Source organism: Bos indicus x Bos taurus, chromosome 14 (genome assembly GCF_003369695.1).
Source record: "Bos indicus x Bos taurus breed Angus x Brahman F1 hybrid chromosome 14, Bos_hybrid_MaternalHap_v2.0, whole genome shotgun sequence".
In the NCBI taxonomy this organism is placed as follows: domain Eukaryota; kingdom Metazoa; phylum Chordata; class Mammalia; order Artiodactyla; family Bovidae; genus Bos; species Bos indicus x Bos taurus.
The window spans coordinates 1,942,644-1,962,200 of NC_040089.1; the positions used below are offsets into that span (position 1 = coordinate 1,942,644).

Genomic DNA, 19,557 nt, shown 5'->3' on the forward strand with positions numbered 1-19,557 from the left:
GTGGGGCGTGGCTGCTGGGACTGAGGACGTGGTCTCTCTGGCGAATCATGGGCCTGCCTGTCTCCAGGGTGGGAGCGCTCTGGCCTAACCAATGCTTTCAGCAGGCAGGGGCGCCAGGCAGCCTGCCCAGGGTGGGTAGGTGTCCTGATTGGCAGCAGCTGCTGGCCGGCTGTCCTGGACGCATGGGGCGGAGAGGGGTGTGAGCAGGACCCGCGGTCCCCATGCTCTGCCCACAGCCTCCTGTTCTTCCCAAACAGTGAGGCCCAGCTCTCCTTCTTGACTGTGGCTTTTGGGGGGTTGTCTTCTTCTCAGTCCCAGCTGGTGGGAACCATGAGCCCCGAGAAGCCCCAAGTGGGCACTGTCGGATGAGTCCAGGAGGTCTGGGTTCAGAATCTGACTGAGGTGAGGGTGGGTGAGAAGTCTGATGGGTCTGACCCCATCCCTGGCCCTCTGTGTGTGCCCAGGTCTTGGTGTCCCCAGCCTGTGAATGGGCCGCAGCAGTGTCAGGCGAGAGCGTCAGCACCATGGACAGAGGCAGGGTGGCTGGACTCCGGGTCACCCTCTACAGGCTCAGACCCCAGGCCAGGGGGCAGTGTCTCACATTCGTCAGGCTGCGGGGCCCTGGGAGGGAGAGGACGGTCACTAAGCACTGTCCCTCCCCTTAAGAGGCTCCACCTGTTTCCCCGGTGTGCCGCCCTGAGGCCCCAGGGTCAGAGCTTTGTGCACACAGAAGCAGCAGGGGTGGCAGTTAGGCTAACCCCTGCCTGCACCACAAGCGCCCAGTGGCCCACCCGACCTCACACATCGGGGAGGTCCTGGGCGCACCGACTCCGTGTTCCCCACTTCCCTCCCCACTACCCCCGCCCCGGTTCTTCACCGTGGCTTCAGGAACATCTGATGACAGCTCATTAGTAATGCTGTCAACAGGGTTGATGAAAAGCCTCAGAAGAGGAACCCAAAGCGAGGGGACGCCTCTGATCCTGGATTGTTAAGCCGTCCCGGTGCTGTCACCGCAAGCAAGGCTTCTGCTGCGCAGACGGCCAGCGGCGTTGACGGCTGCTTCCCTTTCCGCTGGTCCAGCCTGCACTGCCGTCTGCCGGGAAAGGGGTCTGGGGCTCCACCTTGGTGCCCCCACACCGGAAGCATCGGCACCTGGAGGATTTCAGCTTGCTCTTGCCCTGGGGAGGGAGCCTCACCCTGGCACGGTGTCAGCTGTGCAGAGCTCACCTATTCCCCGGGTTTGCATCTTCCTCAGAACGCTCTCACCGCTGGCAGGAGAAGAGATGTGAAAACCAGAGAGGAGTGCACAGCTGTGAGCCTGAGGGTTCCGGGTGGGGTTGGTCAACTCAGGGCCTGCCCGAGTTACAGACCAGCACACACTCCTCACCAAACTGCCAGCCTCGGCACCAGCTGGCCTGTGCCGTCCGCTTTGGAGAAGAGGGTGAGAGGCTGGAGAGGCCTCAAGGGCCACCGAGGGTCATGTGGCTGGCTAGCGCAGGATTTCCAACCCCTTTGTTAAACGGGGCTCGTCCCGTCCCCTCTGTGTCAGTCAGCACAGGCTGTTTGGCTGCATTAATAAATGAGCCCAGGGCTGAGTTTGGCTCTTGGCTTGTGTTGCAAACCCATAGCGGGATGGACATGCCTTTGCTCTTGTGTTTGACTCTGGAATCCAGACCGATGGGCGGCCTCCCCTTGCCAGGCTCATGGCAGATGAGAGCAGTGGAAGAATTGAACAGAAGCTTTGAGGGTCTGCTTGGGAGCAGCAAGTGACCCTTGGCCATGCTGCACCCACTGGGCCCTTCATAGGCCAGAGCGGGGCTGGCGGGGCTGCAGTGGGTGGTCCTTCAGGGAGGGAGGGAGAAGCCCAGGAGAACAGCTGTGCATTTTTGAGCAGTGGTCCAAATCTCCCCCTGCTCAGAATCGCACCTCTACACCCAGCAAGCCGCCTCCACCCCAACTTCCATTCCCCTCCTCTCGTGGCCTCCGGCCAGGCCTGCCCTCCCTAGGGGTCTGGGGACTGACCACCCTGCTCCATTCCCTGGACTTGGGGATTTGTCACCACAGACACACACTAACCTCAGTGACCCTCCCCCCGCCCCCCCACCCCCCCGGCCTCCACCCGGGTTTGAACCTTCTCCCTTCTCACCCCCTGGACCTGCTCCCTTCTCACCCCCTGGAGCTGCTCTCCCTTCTCACCCCGGACCTGCTCCCTTCTCACCCCTGAACCTGCTGTCCCTTCTCACCCCCTGGACCTGCTCCCTTCTTACCCCGGACCTACTCCCTTCTCACTCCTGGACCCGCTCTCCCTTCTCACCCCTGGCCTGCTCTCCCTTCTCACCCCTGGCCTGCTCCCTTCTCACCCCCTGGACCTGCTCTCCCTTCTCACCCCTGGCCTGCTCTCCCTTCTCACCCCTGGCCTGCTCCCTTCTCACCCCCTGGACCTGCTCTCCCTTCTCACCCCTGAACCTGCTGTCCCTTCTCACCCCCTGGACCTGCTCCCTTCTTACCCCGGACCTATTCCTTTCTCACTCCTGGACCCGCTCTCCCTTCTCACCCCGGACCTTCTCCCTTCTCACCCCCTGGACCTGCTCTCCCTTCTCACCCCGGACCTGCTCCCTTCTCACCCCTGAACCTGCTGTCCCTTCTCACCCCCTGGACCTGCTCCCTTCTCACCCCGGACCTACTCCCTTCTCACTCCTGGACCCGCTCTCCCTTCTCACCCCCTGGACCTGCTCTCCCTTCTCACCCCGGACCTGCTCCCTTCTCACCCCTGAACCTGCTGTCCCTTCTCACCCCCTGGACCTGCTCCCTTCTCACCCCGGACCTACTCCCTTCTCACTCCTGGACCCGCTCTCCCTTCTCACCCCCTGGACCTGCTCTCCCTTCTCACCCCGGACCTGCTCCCTTCTCACCCCTGAACCTGCTGTCCCTTCTCACCCCCTGGACCTGCTCCCTTCTCACCCCGGACCTACTCCCTTCTCACTCCTGGACCCGCTCTCCCTTCTCACCCCCTGGACCTGCTCTCCGTTCTCACCCCGGACCTACTCCCTTCTCACCCCCTGGACCTGCTCTCCCTTCCCACCCCCTGGACCTCTCTCCCTGGCGGCTGGGTCCACCCCCAAGGGAGGATGTTGCCTGGTCTGGGCCCCTGGTCCCCGGGGTTTGGGGCACATCCAGGGCCCCCCCAGGCCCTCCTTGTACTTCTCTGCCTGGGAGCATCCAGCCCTCCTGCATCCCTATATCTTCGCCCCCCAAAGCCTCCCCTGACCCCGACAGGTCTCAGCGCACCTGGGGGAGGGCCTGAGTGCTGTGATGGCTACAGCTAGCTGGCTGCAGAGCCCTCGCCAGTCCCCACACTGTCATCGTTACGGCCTTTTTCTAATACAGTGTTTGATAACTTGTACAAATTGTACACCTCACATACTTAATGATATAAAGTGTGACGGTACAGTGGGTTTTCACCAGCCCCCTCAGCAGGCCACTGGGATGGCCCCTGTGCCCAGGGGGCAGCTCGGGCCCTCCCCAGCTCACCCGCTGCCCCTGAACTGCTCTGTGTGGATTGTCCAGTTGCGCTTGCTTTTTATCTCCATAAAAATCAAGCCAGACTCTCCTTCCTTCCCCAGGACTGGCTGCCTTTCTGATCCAGCCTCATTTCCAGGACCCGCCGTGTGCTTGTGCGCGGCTCTGGTCCACACATCTCACTGGTCCCATGTGACACAGTGTGAGTGTTGTCAGAGTCCGCGTGACCACTCTCCTCGGGACGGAAAGGTGCTCCCCTCGAGGGTGCGCTTGGTGGGGAAGGCTTTTTCTGGGTCACGGCGCAGGAGCAGGGCCGCTGGGTCACAGGCACGTGGACGGCTCAGCTTGACCAGATGGGTGTTGACCACCGCACTCCCCCCAGCGCCGTGTGGGCTCTGCCCGCAGTGTTGGATACCGTCGGCTTCTCTAATCTCGGCCAGTCTGGTGGGAGTGAGATCGTGTGTAATTGTGGTCCTCATTTGCATTTTCTTGATTACTAACGCAGTTGGAATTTTTGTATGTTTATATTTGTGTTTCCTTTGCTGTGAAGTCTGTTCATGCCTTTTGCCCATTTAAACACTTGGAGTGTTTGTTTTTGCTCCTCGGTGATTTGCGGAATGTACACACACGTGTGCGCACTCCAACCTGGGCGACGCTGCCCTGTGCGCCTGGCCCCGCCGCCAACATCAGCACTCTCCCCGCCTCGCGGAGTCTCCTGAGGACTCCGGGGGGTCCGTGCCCGCTCCTGGGTCCCCCACACCCCGCGTCCGGGAGGGGTTCTTCTTTGTTTTTTTCCCGCAGACCTCCAGCTGCCTCTTACGTTCCAGCTCCAGGGTTCAGTTGCCTTCACCACGTCTGAACACCCCTCCTCGTGTCTCGGCCCTGCTCCCAGTGCGGCGCTGGCTCCGCCTCTGCTCCCAGTCCCGTGCAGGCTCCGCGTGGTCCCTTCTGGTCCTGCCGAGCCTCTTCCCACATCACGGCCTCCCTGTGCTCATATCTCCGCTTTTGTGCTGAGCGACTCTCCCTGGCAGGTGGACCCACCCTTATTATTTCTAGCACTCTCCTCGGTCTCCCTGGCCCTGTGCACTCCTGTGTATGTTTTGGAATCTCGTCAGTTTCCGTAAACAACCCAGTCAGCAATCTTTATTGGAATTTCATTGCACCTGTGGCTCCAGTTGTTAGGAACTGATATCCTCATGGTATGGAGACTTCCTGTCTGTGAATACAGTGTATCTAAAAAAGGAGAAGTCGCTCAGTTGTGTCCGGCTCTTTGCTACTCCGTGGACTGAAGCCCACCAGGCTCCTTCATCCATGGGATTCTCCAGGCAGGAATACTGGAGTGGGTTGCCATTTCCTCCTTCTGGGGATCTTCCCGACCCAGGGATGGAACCCAGGTCTCCCACATTGCAGGAAGATGCTTTAACCTCTGAGCCACCAGGGAAGCCCACAGTGTATCTATTTATGTCTTTTAAAGTGTTTTAAAATACATTTAAACAATGACTGTCTCCGTATATATAAATATCATATCTTTTAAGAGGTATATACCTAAACATATTTGTTTGCTTCTATAAATGGTACATGTACCAGCATGTTGCTGGTATGTAGAAATGTGTGTGATTTTTGTGAATTGAGTCTATGTTCAGCCAGATGTTAATGTCTAATTATTTCTCATACTTTGCCTAAGGATTCTGTTAGGTTTCCTTTGAAGATAATCCTGTTATTATCGATAATAACAGCTTTATTTCTTCCATCCTGATGCCTTTTAATTTCTCTTTCCTGATCGCTGTGTAGGCAGGGAGCCCTGGTGAGTCCTGACTTAGAAGGAGGGAAAATGGGCTTCCTTGTTTGGTTCCTAATTTTAAAAAGGAATGCTTCCAACCTTAGCCTGTGAAAAATGTTAATTTTAGATTTATTGTACTCTTTGTCAGATGAAGGATATTTGCTAAGGGCTCGACAAGAGCTTTTTTAGAAAAAGTAAGGGCTGAGTGTCCAATTACATCGTGTATATATTTATCTGTTAAGATGATTATTTGTTTTTCTTTTGCTCTGTTAACTTGGTGCGTGTCGCTCTTCTTGCGTTCTCAGCGGAGTGAGTGATCCCAGCAACTGATGGTGATGAGGGCTCGCTCTCGCTGCTGGTCTGTTTGGGACTGTTGCTCCTGTGTGGCCTCTGCACGCCCCTGCCCGTGATGATCTTGTCCCGTTTTAGTGGCACGTCTGTGTCTGCTTCATATGAAGCTTAGGGGTGTGTTCTTGCCCTGTCTCCTCTGTTCTCTGGGTTCTCAGAGTGCTCACAGACCACTCAGGTTCTTTCTTATTCTCGACGCTTTTGGTAAGCCACCTGTTTTGAGAGTCTGTCCACTGGTCTCGGTTTTTCGGCGTGGAGGCTCCAGGTGCTGATAGCCTTGTTAATTACTGCACGGTGTCCGGTCCACCTGCGGTCTGTAGCTCTCTCATTCCTACCTTATTGGTCCAGTTCCTTTCTGCCCTGATCGCTCTTTCTGGACTCTGGTCCTTTGTTCTCTCTTGTGCTGTTCCATCTCCTGGTTCTCTTTCTCTGCGTGTGTGGCTGCTCTTCCTCCCAGCGTCTACAGCCTGGTGCTCAGCCCACGCGGTTGCAGCCCTTCTCTTGTTTTCTGACATCAGCATTTTGAGTCTACAACCCCCCTTAAAGGGCCATGGTTACTGTGGCTCCACGTACTGGTATATCACATATCCATTATCGTTCAATTTAAAATAGTTTATCTATTATGATTTTTTTCTCTGACCCATGAGTTATTTAGAAATGAATGGTAGGATTTCTAAATCCATGGGGATTTTAAATTTGCTCTTTTCTGTTATCTTCTAATAGTCGCATTTTGTTTAGAGGATTTCTTTTATGTGAAATTTGTTAAGACTTTCTTTATGGCTTAGAGCTTTTCAGTTCTGCAAATATTGCATGTATATGAGAGAGGAATGTGCATTCTTTAAATACACAGACATGGAAAATTCTATTAGTGTCCAATAAACCAAGCTAGGTAATTCAGATAGTTTGTGGTCTGCCTGACATCAGGAATTGAGAGAAATCTGTTGAAATCTTATACCACATTGCTAGATTTGGAAATTTCTCCCTGTAGCTCTATAAGTGTTTGCTTTATATATTCTATGGCTCTTTTTTTTCTGGGTTGCATACGAGTTTAGGGTGAGTGTATCATCTTGGTAAATTGAAACTCAGCGTTATGAAGTGACCTTTCCTATCCCACATGATGCCTTTTATCTCAAAACCCATTTTGTCTGCTCTCAATGGGTCTATTTCTGCTTTCTTTTGATTAATGCTCTCACAATATATTTTCCTATTCTTTTATGCTTTTGATATGTCGCTCGTAAACGACATTGAGCTGGATTTGAAAATCCATAGTGACAGTCTAGCTCTTGTCCTGAGCTTCAGCCACAGCTGATGTATTAGCTCTCATTTCTCTCATCTTACTTTTTGATTTCCACTAATCTTTATTTTTGAAAACTGCTTTTTTAGTTCTAAGTTGTAAACTTTTTATTTTGATAGAGATTTCGTATTTACATGAATGTTGCAGAGCTAGGACTCAGAGTTCCTGCATCTCTTTAAGCCATGCTCCCCAGCCTTTGGCACTTCTTTGTCCTGAGAATCACTTACACCACAATGTTGCTCCGTAATACCTCAGCGTGGAATTACTGAAGGCCAGGACGTGCTTCTGGATAGCCATCAAACCAGTAAATCAACACTCATCAGATGTGACTGTCGAATCATTGACTCCGTTCAGGTGTCAGCGATGGTTCCAATAATGTTCTTAATCTCCAGGATTCTAACCCAGTTTCATTTGTTGGGTTTAGTCGCATCTCTTTAATCCATGGAGTGTTTAGAAATTAGTTCCTTTTTTTTCTTGCAGTTTATTTCCATCTTTCATTTGTTTCCCTTGCGATCTGGCTGCAAAGTCTAAAGGCAGACATGACTGCTGCCCCTTCCTGATGGGCACACGGAGCTGCTGGATGTGTGAGCTCAGGCCCCTGCCTTGGACCCCCTACATCTTCAGTTCTTTTTTTCACAGACTCCCCGGTGGGATGCCCTGATTTTTGCAGCTGGTGTGAGTGAGGATCCACTGTGTCATGTACTGGGCACCAGTGGCTCTTTTTATCTCAGATCTTCTGGGCTCTTTCTCCTTCCTGAAGTCAGTTTTTGGGACCAGTCTTGGTGATCATGTAGACAGTTTCTTTTTTTTTTTTAGCCACAAGGCATATGGGATCTTAGTTCCCAGACCAGGGATCAAAGTGGTGTCCCCTGCATTGGAAGTGCAGAGTCCTAACTGCTGGACCCCCAGGGAAGTTCCACGTGGACGGGTTCTGTTTGTCTTTGTTTCTGCATTGCCCAAGTCTTCACACGGGGTGTTGCTGTCAGGAGTTCCGTCCAGTGCCAGCTGGCTCCATTTGGCTACCAAGGCATTTCCTGACTGTCCTCCTGCCTTCTTCTTCTTCTTTTTGGGGATCTGTTTTTTTTTTCCCCCTGGCCAATTGAAGAGCTTGTCTTTGTATTTAGAATTTATGGTTTTCCCAAGGTATGTCCAGATGTGGACTTTTCCCCTTCTGCTTTATGGCTGTTGGGTCAGTGGACGCCTGTGTGGACCCGTCCTGGGAGACCGCGGCCGTCACCCCTTACGTAGACCTGTCCCCGTGCTCCCTGCAGGCCCGTCGTCAGCGGGGCCTGGCTTAGAGGCCTCCTGCCGTCTCTGTAGCTTGGACCATCTCCTTCCTGCTTTCCAGTCTGCTTGCCCCCTGGGGTGACGGCTGGTTCACTCAGATGCGTCTCTCTGGTTTAGGCTGGATCACGTCTTCTGCTGAACTTGTCAGCTAAGTTTTTCACTTCAAAAACCGTGTTTCTTTCCAGAAGTTCATTTCTTTTCCAGATCTTCTGTTCGTTCTCAATAGTCCCTGGTTGCCTCTCAATGACCGTATCCTTCATTCTTTAGACATTTACCCGTGCGTTGCCCTGGGTTTTTACAGTCTCGGTGGTCTAATCTGTTTCCTGACGCTGCTGCCTCCTCGTTTGATGATGTTTGATGCCGAGTCCATGGCTTGGCTGAGTTGGAGTTGGGGGTTTCTCATCCAGAGAGCGTTGAATTCTACTTGCCCGCCGCCACGGCCCTACTGCATCATCCGTAACCACGTCGGTGGGGTCTGGCCTCCCTCCCTGCAGGAGGTGGGGACCGAGCCGACTGCTGGACGTCTCAGCCCCGCTTACTTGATTCTCCTGCCCAGTTCTACGGGGTCGCTCTCTGAAGCAGAGAGTTCCTGGGAGACCAGCCCTCCTCGGATGACTCAATGACTGCTCCTTCCTGGGTGCTGCTGGGGGAGGGAGCCCAGCTCACCAGTTCTGATGTGGGGGGTGGTGTGCAGGCATGGTGTGGGGCTCCATCCCTGGAGGTACTGGACCCGGTCTTCAGGTCAGGATGTGAGTCAGCTGGAGGGTGGACGCGGACGGTTCAGGCCCTAGTGGACAGGCCCATGTCCCGTGCAGGACCCTGCCTGGTGTGGGGACCTCAGCCTCTGCCAGAGCAGCAGACAAGCCGGGAGCTCTCAGCCACCCTTGGGTTCCATCCTCAGGACAAGTGCCCCTGAGCCCCCGTCCTGAGACACAGAGTCCCCGAGTCAAAAGTCACAGTTGTGGAATTTCCCCCCAGCCGAATGTTTCAATAATTACAGCATCTGTAATCCATTTAGAAAACACGGTGTTTGTGATGCTCACACTTAAGAAACAATCCGTTCCATACCCATCCATCCAAATGGCTCCGATTTTGAATAATTCTTTTGAAATGGAGTCTAAATATATACAAAATAGATGTTTCTGAAATGTCATGTATTCTGAATACATTTGCATGAGAAGCGGCTTCTGAGGAAGAGAGTGGGAGCCTGATGGCTTCTGAGGAGGGGATGCCGGGCCGTGGGTCAGACGGGAGGGGCAGGGGGCGAGGGCTGGAGACCGAGGACACAGAGATTACGGGCCCACCGTTCGTTTAAGGTCGGTAACTCAACTTTCACCATTCTCCTCGCTGGTGCACCATCACTCTTCTCTGGGCTTCGTGCTCCCCAGGGCCTCGAGGACAGCCCCCACATTCCCTGCAGCCGGTGTCGGGGGTGGGGACAGAGTGCGTGTTGGTCCCACTGAGTCCCAAGCCGGCATCTGATGCCCAAGTGCCCTGGCCCCTCCTTACCTGCCCCTCCCTCCTTCCTCCCTGCTCCCTCCTCCCCCGCAGAGCCCCTGGCTGCTGGAGATGGGGGAGTCCAGGGCCCTGAGCCCTTCTGGCCTACTCATCAGGGGACGGTAAGCCCAGAAGGACCCAGAGGGCCAGGCTGCGGCCTCAGCACACGTGGGCCCTGGAGGAGGCTCGGGCTTCAGTGAGCACCTGCTGTGCGTGGGTGGGCCCTGCTGGCCTGGGACACCTGGGATAGGGGCAGCTCTTGAACTGGGGGCTGAGAGGACAGAGAAACGAGCCCTGCTAGTCCCGAAGGGGTGCACACACGCTGGCTGGAAGGGGCTTCGAAAGGTGTGAGCCGCCGTGAGCTTTACAGGGGTCGCGGCCTCCCTGGGCAGCTGGGGCTCCATCCTGAGCTCTGCTCTGATCCTCTGCTGCTGCGCCCTTCACCGGGCCTGAAGCCCCAGAGCTCAGGCGCTCAGATGACTCCTCCAGACAGCAGCCTGGTCCCTGGGGGTGGGGAGGGGCCTGGGGCTGCGGGGCTCCAAGTCAGTGCCCTCCCCTCCTGGGGGCCCTGCTTGTCGGGGCCGTGGGAGCTGGGGCCTTGCTTCTCACAGTGGCTGCACCCCTCTGCAGCCCCAGGGGTTCCTCCCCTCGCTCTGCTCAGGCTGGCCCAGCCCCGACAGCTAATCCCAGCCTTGCCGCCTCACCCTTGCTGTCTCTCCCGAACTACACACTCTGGATCTTCGTTCTCGTGGGTAAGGGGCAGGCAGAGGGTGGCAGCTCTGTGAGCCCGTTGGACCGACTGGCCGGTGTCCACCTTCCCTCGCCATGGACACGAGCCTGAGGTGGCCTGAGGGTGTGTCCACAGAGCCCGTCCCTGGACCCCGAGGCTGGGATGACTAGTCTGCTCCTCTTGCTCATCCTGCTTCCGCTGAGTCCTGCCAACCTTGGGGCAGGGTCGTGGTCACCTTCAACAGCTATAGCCAGAAGGAGGCAAGTTTTGAGCAGAGGGAAGCAGGGCCGGGGACCCCAGAGACAGCTCCTGGTGCAACTAGGGAGCACCTGGGCAGACATCCTGGAGGTGGTGATGCTGGAGGTGGGTTTTAAAGAGTGAGTTGTTCTCTGAGTGAAGCACTGCAGAGGGAGGGATACATAGGAAGGCCCTGTGGAGGGGGGCTGTCTGAGCAAGCCCCCTTCCCAGACCGTCATGTGGCCACCCCCTCCCACAGGGTGAGTGGGCTGGGCCAGGCCAGGGCGGGGCAGGACGGCAGTGGTGGGGTGGGGTGGGGTGGAAGCTGCAGCTTCACTGAAGCTGTGGGAAGCCAGCCGGTGTCCCGAGCCGGGGCGGGGAGGTGCAGCCCTCCCCAGCCAGGGAATTAATTCAACAATTACTGCACCAGGACTGCTTCTGACCCCACGTGGCCAACACTAATTGGGCCCCAATCAAGAGCCTAATTCAGGTTAATTGGCTCCCTGCTGCCAGCCCCCATCAGACTCCTTCAGCGTGGGGCTGCCGTTTAAGAGTGATTCATCAGCTGACACTGACAGCCGGGGCACCGGGGCATAGGGAGCCAGGCAGGGGCAGGCGGGGAGGCAGGGCGGGGGTCCCCCTACCGGCCTCACTTGTCCCGTCCCCACAGCATGCTCTCCTGCTCCTTCCCTCCTGTGTGGTCCCTGGGCAGCTCTGTCCCCAACCATTACTGAGGGGTGTGGGCGAACTGCACTTCCCAAGCCTCAGTGTTTTCACCTCTGAAATGGGTGTGCTTGGGCCCCTTGCAGGGCTGTCCTGAGGGTCATTGTCAGCATGCAGCACCCAGCACCTCTCTGAGGGGACTGAGGCAGCAGCCACCAGGAAGGGGCTGCTCTGTGTCTTGGGAGCCTCTGTGTGGAGTCTATTCCCCAGGGGCCTCATGACTGCCTTGTGGGAACAGGCCCCAGACGAAGGATGAGGGCTCTGGGCAGCCCACCACCCTTGCTCCAGATGGTGACCTCTGGTGCTGGCTGCCCGGACGTGCCCAGTGCAGAGCTCTCCACCTCCGGAGGCATCCATAGCCCTGTGAGCATCCTTGTTGAGGCCACCCCCTCCTGTGTAGGATGTGATGGACTTAAGGGACCTGCGGCCCCACTGGCCTTTGACCCCCATGTCCTAGGCCCGGCTCCTGGAGGGGGGCAGGAACAGGGCCCGAGGGCGCCCAGGGCAGTGAGGGCATCAGTGAGCAGGGTGGAGGTGCTTTTGTGGGGTGCCCAAGGCGGGCCTGGATAAGGCCCAAGATGCTGCTGGACCCACGAGCTTTGTGTCTGAAGGCCTCTGGCAACTGGGGTGCAGCTGCTCCCCGGGGTCGGTGGGGGAGATGGGTCAGGGCCTGGCCTGTGGTCAGTGCGGGCTGCCATAACAGATCCTACAGATGGGCAGCGGAAACAGTGGACATTTACAGTCTCGAGACTCTGGAGACCGGAAGTGCGAGATCAGGATGTCGGCATGGCCGGCTACTTCTGCCACCGGAGAGGGACTCCGCTCCAGGCCTCCCTCTTGGGTTGCAGGTGGCCGTCCGCATGTTCACACGGCCTTCTCCCCATGGAGCTGGTCAGAGGACCCTGCTCTCACCTGGTGGCCTCCGTGAAAGCCCGTCTCCTGTTTAGGCCCCGCTCTGAGGTCCTGGATAAGGTTCAGCATCTCTCTCGGGGTCTCTCTCGGGAACTCAGCTTAGCCTGTAACCCTGGGCCTCCTAGGTCTGTGTCCTGGGGTCCCTGCAGCAGGGGGCCAGGGCGGTGCCTACAGTGTGGGGTTATGAGAGCTTGGTGTGGACGAGGGTGCCCCCCCCCCGCCCAGCTTGGAGAGTAGGGGCTCGGGGACCCTAGGCCCCTATGATCCTTCCCACAGCCTCTGCCTGGGTCCCTGGGCTCCTCCTGCCTTTAAAAATGGCTCTAGCTCCATGCAAAAAAGGTGCGCCAGTTCTTAGCACCTTGAGGGGCCCTTCCAGGCCCGTCTTCCTTGTCGGACACAGTGGTGTTAACAGGAAATCTCATCATGCCTCCTTAAGGACGTCTCCTCCACGCTTTACTGGAAGGTCATGGATGCGGTCAGGACATCTCCACTGGGAGCCGGAAAGGTCAGCCCATCAGTCGAGGTTGTGTCCAGGCTTCCTGCTCCCCGGAGCTCCGGGAGGGGCTCTCGTCTCACCGGCTGCTCCTGGGGGAGCCCAGTGTGGTCTCTGTCCCTGGGCCAGCCCAGCCTCACAGAAGCCGCCTCCATCCCTGCGGGTGAGGGTGCAGGTGCCCGGGGCTGAGCAGAGGCTAGGGGGTGGCGGGGCTCTGCCTTGTGCCATGGGAGGGGGCCCCAGGGGCCGGGACTACAGAGCATGTCATCAAAGCCTGCCTCTGCTCCTCCATCTGTCTTTACCTGAGCATCTGGCGGCCCCCGGCCTACCTGTCATCGCCTGCCCGCCTCTTCCCCTTGAAGTTGGAGGAGAAGCCCAGCATGGTTCACTGCGGGGAGAGGAGGGACAAGAAGGGGCGGGCCTGGTGGAGGCTGGCAGGGCTAGCAGGGCCTGGGGAGGCTGCCTGCCGACCCGTTCCCCCGGCGGCCTGTCCTGCTGCTCTTGGGCCACTCTCCCTGCAGCCAGGCCCCTGGGCTGCTGGCGTGGCTTCAGTTCCACTGCCTCCCTCCCCTTGCTCTGTGTGACGTGGCGGTGAGGTGTGGAGGGTGGGCAAAGGGGGACCAGGGAGGCTCAGGCCTGGCATAGATCATACCCACGCAGGTGCTCAGCTGCTGTCCAGCTCGAGGTCAGCCTGAGGGTCCCGGGAAGGCTGACCCGGGCCGGGCCGGGCACGGACACTCCTCCTGCCGGTGGCGAGCATGAGGCCAGGCTGATCCCAGCTGGGCTGTACCTGAGCCATGTGGATGGGAGAGCTGGGACAGCGGCTTGCTGTGACTGCCTGGAGCCTGGGAGGCGGGCAGTGTGCCCCAGCCACACACAGTCAGGTCGTGGAAGCCAGCTCTGCCCAGCCCTGGCAGCTGTGTTTCTCATGGGTGTCCAGATTCCCGCAGATGGTCCCAATCCATGCTCGTGTGGGGGCCCAGGTGTGCGAGGGGTGCTGAGAGCTCACAGGGCCCGTCGGCCCTTCTGTGGGGGATGTGGAGCATACACACAGGCCTGCCACAGGCACCGGGTTGGAATCCTGACTGCAGCTCGTGAGCTGGCGGCTCTTTGTCTGCAGACGCGTTGACAGGACCCGCCAGTCAGTGTTGGGGAGGGGCTGAGTCCAGGCAGTCCGTGGGGGACCCTGGGCACTCACAAGTTTTCAAAAGGGGGGCTGTCCTGCTGCACTCGGACAGTGGGCCCTGTCCAGGGTCCTGCAGGGGCCCTGGCTTGGAGACCCTTTCCCTCGGAGCCCTCCCTGCCAGGAGGGCTGTGGGTTTCCGACCTCCCCAACCCCCAGCTCTGGGCTCCCTGAAGGCTGTGTCTGATTCACTCTGGCCCCTCCCCCACACAGCTGGCATGCCAGGGCAGCAGTGTGACTTGTGAAAGCTGGGAAGCGGGGCAGAGAGGCTGAACCTCAGATGAGCACACCATTTCTGAGGCCGGGGCAGGTCACTTAACCTCTCTGAGCCGAGTCCTGGCCCAGGACATGGCGTGACAGTACTTGTCCACAGGCCTGGGAGGCAGGGCTGTTCTGATGATGGCTGGTCTTCAGCTGGAGTAACACTGAGGCAGTGAAGACGGGAATGGGGTTGGTCATCCATCCGTCACCCAGCAGATCTGAGACACCGCCCTGAAGCAGAGTTCAGTCCTGCCTACTCCAGGGACCCCGCCTACCCTGTCCCTGCCAGGCTCTTCCCTTCCCCACTGCTGAGTCAGCTTTCCACTGTAATGTCCACTGTAGAGACCAGAGCCACCTTGCAAGAGTGGAAGGGCAGAAAGGTGGATAGATGGGTGGATTGTTGTGGGTGTGTGTGTGTGTGATCACGTTGCTGGAGGGGTGGAGGGGTGGGGGGATGGATGAGTGGATGGAGGAATGGGTGTGTGGACTGGCAGGCAGGTGGGTCATTGGAATGAATGGATGAGTGATGGATGGAACAATGGAAGGAGTGCAATAATGAATGGATGAATGCAGGGCCAGCCCCAACATCCGCTTGATGGCTCAGGTGAGCTGTCGGGGGATTCATCCTTGACCTCTTTCCCTTCTCTTGAGTAGCCCGTCACAGCCAGGTTCTGAGGGTCCCCCTCCTGGTCTTGCCCCCATCCTCTCAGATTCCCCTTCTGCTTGAGGCCTTTGTCTTTCCAGGGATCGGTCTTCCTTCTCCTCCCCATCCTCCTAGTTACTTCCTAAGTCACTAACTCTTGTGAAGTTGGAGGGCTTGTCACCAACCCTCTTGAACTGCTTGGTGACCTCCCAGGCTATTCTAAGCTCTCGCTTTGCACCAGGTTCCACCTTGGTCCCTTACCTCCCACCGGCTGGTGTGCCTGGGGAGTCACACCCCCTGCGCTCAGGACCTGGAGAGTTAGAACCCTCCCTGACGAGTTCTCCAGCACCGATCTGTGTGTCTTCCCGCCCTGAGGCCTTTGATGGTGGGCCCGCAAGTTGTAAATTTATAGTGACCACAACAACATACAGGAATAAGAAAAGTGTCTGGGGAGGACTTTGTGGCTGGCATTTGTCAGACTCCATGGTGTGTACTTGCCATGCGTCATCTTATGAAGTCTTCCAAGTGGCTCCTGGAGTCCACGGCATCATCTTATACTTGCAGAAGAATCCAAGGTCCCAGGAAGGGGCGTGGCTAAGGAGGAGGGCAAACCAGGAGCCACTCCCAAGCCTGGCTGCCTCTGGAGCTGCCAGCGCCTCAATGGCTCTCCTGCCTCCTTTCCAGGGCCAACCCAGAGTGGCTCTTGGATGAGTATGTGCCATCTGTCCCCTGCAAGGGACAAGGTCTGTGTGGGCCTTGGCCTCGGGTGGGCCCAGCCCCCTGCAGTCACAGGCCCAGTGTCCCCCAGGATGGGAGGCCAGGTGCCCAACACACGACAGCAGCCTCTGTCTCTCTGTCCAGCTCCAGAGACGCAAGGTCAAGTGCTTCCTCCTGGCGGCTGGTGTCACCATCCTGCTGGTCATCGTCCTCATCGTCGCCACCTCTGTCCGAAAGTGATGCCGCCCCGGGTAGGTGCCGTCCCTGCCCCCACGCCACCCATCTGATCTCCTTTGACTCACCCCCATCCACCACCCACCACTTATCCATCCACTCGTCTCCCCATCTCTGGTCCACCCACCCGTCCACTTATCCATCCGTTCATCCTCCGATGTGTCAGCCATGGCTGGGCCCTGCTGACCAGTGGTGAACAAGGCAGAGGGCAGCCCACGTGCCTGGAGCTCACAGCCCAGGGCAGGGTCTCCTGAAGACCCCTGTGTAAGCACTGACTTCCAGAAGGTCACGACTGACTAGTCCCCTGGGATGGTGTTGAGCAGAGTCAGGCAGCAGACCCTCCCTGGAGCTTCAGAGGGTCTAAGGCCCTGCTGGCCCTTGATTTTGGGTCCTGGCCTCCAGAGCTGGGACAAAACCCCACCCCATCTGTGGTCATCTGTGACGGCAGCCCAGGGCATAGATAGAGCTCCAGGTGTCACCCTTAGGGGCAACACGCCTGCTACTTAGGTCATTCTGCTCACAATGGTGGGACGGTCATTGTCAGCACCATCCAGCAGGGGAGACTGAGGCCCACGGTCGTATGCAGGGCGCTGCCATGTCCCAGGCTGGGCTCCATCACCGGAGGTGAGGGTCCACGCTGACGGGGCCTCCTGCGCTCCTGGGTCCTGGGCGGGGATAGTACCTGGCGCTGAGGGACCAGCAGGGAGGGGCTTCCCTCCCCTCTCCACTCCTTCAGATTTCCCTACAGCCCTCCTTTGCTCAGACCTCCCAGACCTCCCACTTACCCTCCCGCCCCACCCTCCCCTGCACACCCAGCTGTGACCCCGCCCCAGGGCTGGGAAACCCGTCCCACTGCTAGAGGGAACCCAAGGATGCATCCTCGGGCCAGGCACGCAGACCCCGCGGGAACAGCTGATCCGCCTCCAGTGAGCTCCCTGGCTGGAGCGGCCTGACCACAGCTGTGCTTGTCCCCTGGGGAGATGGAAGGCGAGGCTGAGACGCAGGCCACATGGCCGGCCAGTAGCCCCTTAGTGGCCCGTGGGCTCAGGGGGCAGGAGGGGTCTCCAGCTCCTAGCAGCTTATAGGCAGACAGTGGGGAGGGCCTGGGGCTGGGGCAGCTCAGACCCTGGTAGGACAAGCTGGGAGTCAGGCCCCAGGCCACCTGGAGGGGGGCCCAGGGGTGTGGGTGTCCCTGGGCACTGTGGGACCGGAGGAGCCCTGAGCCCATCCCTGTAGGGACACCTCATCTCTGGCGCATCACCAAGCCAGGAGATACCCCAGCCCACTGTGCTCAGGCACCCTCTGTGACCCGCAGGCCATGCGGCAGGGGTCCCGGGACCTGGAGGCCCACCTGCTCTGGGCACGGCTTCTGCAGAGCTGTGGGGCTACCGTCTGCCTCTCTCTTGCTGCCGAGTTGCTCTGAGGACAAAGGCAGATAATGGCTAAATATAAACAGTGCTTTGAGGAAGGAAAAGGCTCTATTCAAACGCAGGGGGTTATTACTTCTGCAGAAAAAACAGGCCTTGAGGGAGGGGCTCCCTGACACCCGCAGCCTCACGCGCCCGTTCTGTGTTTGTATGTCGGGCAAGGCCCTGCCCTCCAGGGGTCTCCCAAGGAGGGGTTGCGGCCCTACATCACCCCCACCCCACTGTCCAGGCCACCCCCCAAGGGCCCCTGCCGGCTCCCGGGGCTGCGACTCCCCTAGGCTCAGTTCTTCGCAGCTGCCGAGGTTTGCAGGCCCCTCTGCCTGGTCCTTACAGGCTGGGGCTTGGGGGTGTGTGGGCGGGGCACGTCAGGACCTGGAACTCTCCAATGTGGAAGGACCCCCTATCTAGCTCAGCAGGCCTCGCTCACCTGTGAGCTCCTGCACACAATTTACAGCAGGATGAGGTCTTGTCCAGGACCAGGGTCAGGGCTCAGAGTGTGAGCAGGGTCAGGGCTCAGAGTGTGACCGGGGTCAGGGTTCAGAGTGTGACCGGGGTCACGGCTCAGAGTGTGACTGGGGTCAGGGCTCACTGTGTGACCGGGGTCAGGGCTCCGAGTGGGACCAGGGTCAGGCCTCAGAGTGTGACCAGGATCAGGCTCAGTGTGTGACCAGGGTCAGGGCTCAGAGTGTGACTGGGGTCAGGGCTTAGTGTGTGACCGGGTCAGGGCTCAGATTGTGACCAGGGTCAGGGCTCAGAGTGGGACCAGGGTCAGGGCTCAGAGTGGGACCAGGATCAAGCTCAGTGTGTGACCAGGGTCAGGGCTCAGACTGTGACCAGGGTCAGGGCTCAGAGTGGGACCGGGGTCAGGGGCTCAGTGTGTGACCAGGGTCAGGGCTCAGAGTGGGACCAGGGTCAGGGCTCAGCATATGACCAGTTCAGGGCTCAGAGTGTGACTGGGATCAGCCTCATAGTGTGACCAGGGTCAGGACTCAGAGTGTGACTGGGTCGGCCTCATAGTGTGACGAGGGTATGGACCAAGTCTGTGGTCCGGGTTGAGCCTCCTTAGCCCTGGTAGGAACGTTGGATGACACAGGAGCAGAAGCAAGGGTGCCTGTCCTGGTCAAGCCCAGCTCCTGCCCCAGCTCCTCATCTCATATCCGACCCCCTTGCCTTTCTGGAAAGTGGTGTTTCCAGAAGTACCTCCAAGCCCAGTCGCTTTGAGCAGATCTGAGAGATGAAGGTTTGGGGTCAACCTTGGTTTTCAGGGATGCGATCCCAGAAGCCAGGCAGAGGAAGCTATGGTGACTCTGGGTCCCCAGCAAGGCCCAGGGCCCGGGCATGTACCCCTGTGATTTCTCGGGACGTGGGGCAGGGTGTCAGGCTGCAGGGGGGCTGGTTTCCCAGTGCCCAGGGCAACTGGCCGGCAGCAGGATTGCCCAGGTCTCGGCCGTGGCTCCTGAGGGGAAGGAGCTGGTGGAATCGGTAGGAGGAGTTGAGTCCTTGGATCTGGGGGGCTTCCCCGTCCCTCTGTCCTCCTGGGGACCCACAACTTCGGCGCTTACACCCTCAGGATCTCTTTTCACGTTTAACTGTGTTCTCTGTGGATCTGTCTGTGTGTCCCTGTGGGCTCTCTGGGTCCCAAGTCTTGGTGCAGGATGGGGGAGTGGCTGGAGGAGGGAGTAGGGGGTCAGGGCAAGCGAGGGCTTGTCCTCGCCTACCCCCACTGGGGTCACAAGGCTGGGCCTCAACAAATAGGAAATTCCAGTATCTGGGCAACAATCCATGAAGCATTTTTCACAAGCACAAAAATTTAAGGGGCTCAATGGAGGCTCATAGCAAATCGTGTTTTTTATGTTTTCTGAAAGCTGTGGAATATCAACCTCGAAGCCATTGATTTCCATTTGGGAAGTGAGTGGTGGGGTCTTCATCTCCAGGCTCCTCTGTGCACGTGTGTGTCTGCAGCTCTGTGTGCGTGTGCGCTTCTGTTTGCGTGTGTGTTGTGTGTGTTTCTGTGTGCACCTGCATGTGTGTCTGTGCATGCACATGTGTGTCTCTGTGTGTACACGTGTGTCTGTGTACATGCGTGTGTGCATGTCTGTGTGCACGCGTGTCTCTGCGTGCATGTATGTGTACACGTGTATCTGTGTGTGCATGCGTGTGTCTGCATGCCTATGTATCTATGTTCACGTGTGTCTCTTTGTGTACACGTGTGTCAGTGTACATGCATGTGCACGTGCATCTCTGTGTGCATGTGTATCTCTCTGTGTGCATG

At 58.0% G+C, this 19,557-nt stretch overlaps 1 protein-coding gene across 5 annotated transcripts in view; it reads left to right on the forward strand.

The window, feature by feature from the left end:
- TSNARE1 (t-SNARE domain containing 1) overlaps positions 1-19,557 on the forward strand; it is a 117,777-nt gene that overhangs the window by 92,142 nt on the left and 6,078 nt on the right. For 3 of the 5 annotated variants that reach the window (XM_027560701.1, XM_027560703.1, XM_027560704.1), the window contains one exon: positions 15,769-15,875. In XM_027560701.1, coding sequence (XP_027416502.1) covers positions 15,769-15,864 — 96 coding nt within the window. In that variant the 3' untranslated portion in view covers positions 15,865-15,875. Of the gene's footprint in view, positions 1-15,768; positions 15,876-19,150; positions 19,194-19,557 lie in introns of all 5 variants that reach the window. The other 2 variants (XR_003514385.1, XM_027560705.1) reach the window with 1 other exon arrangement.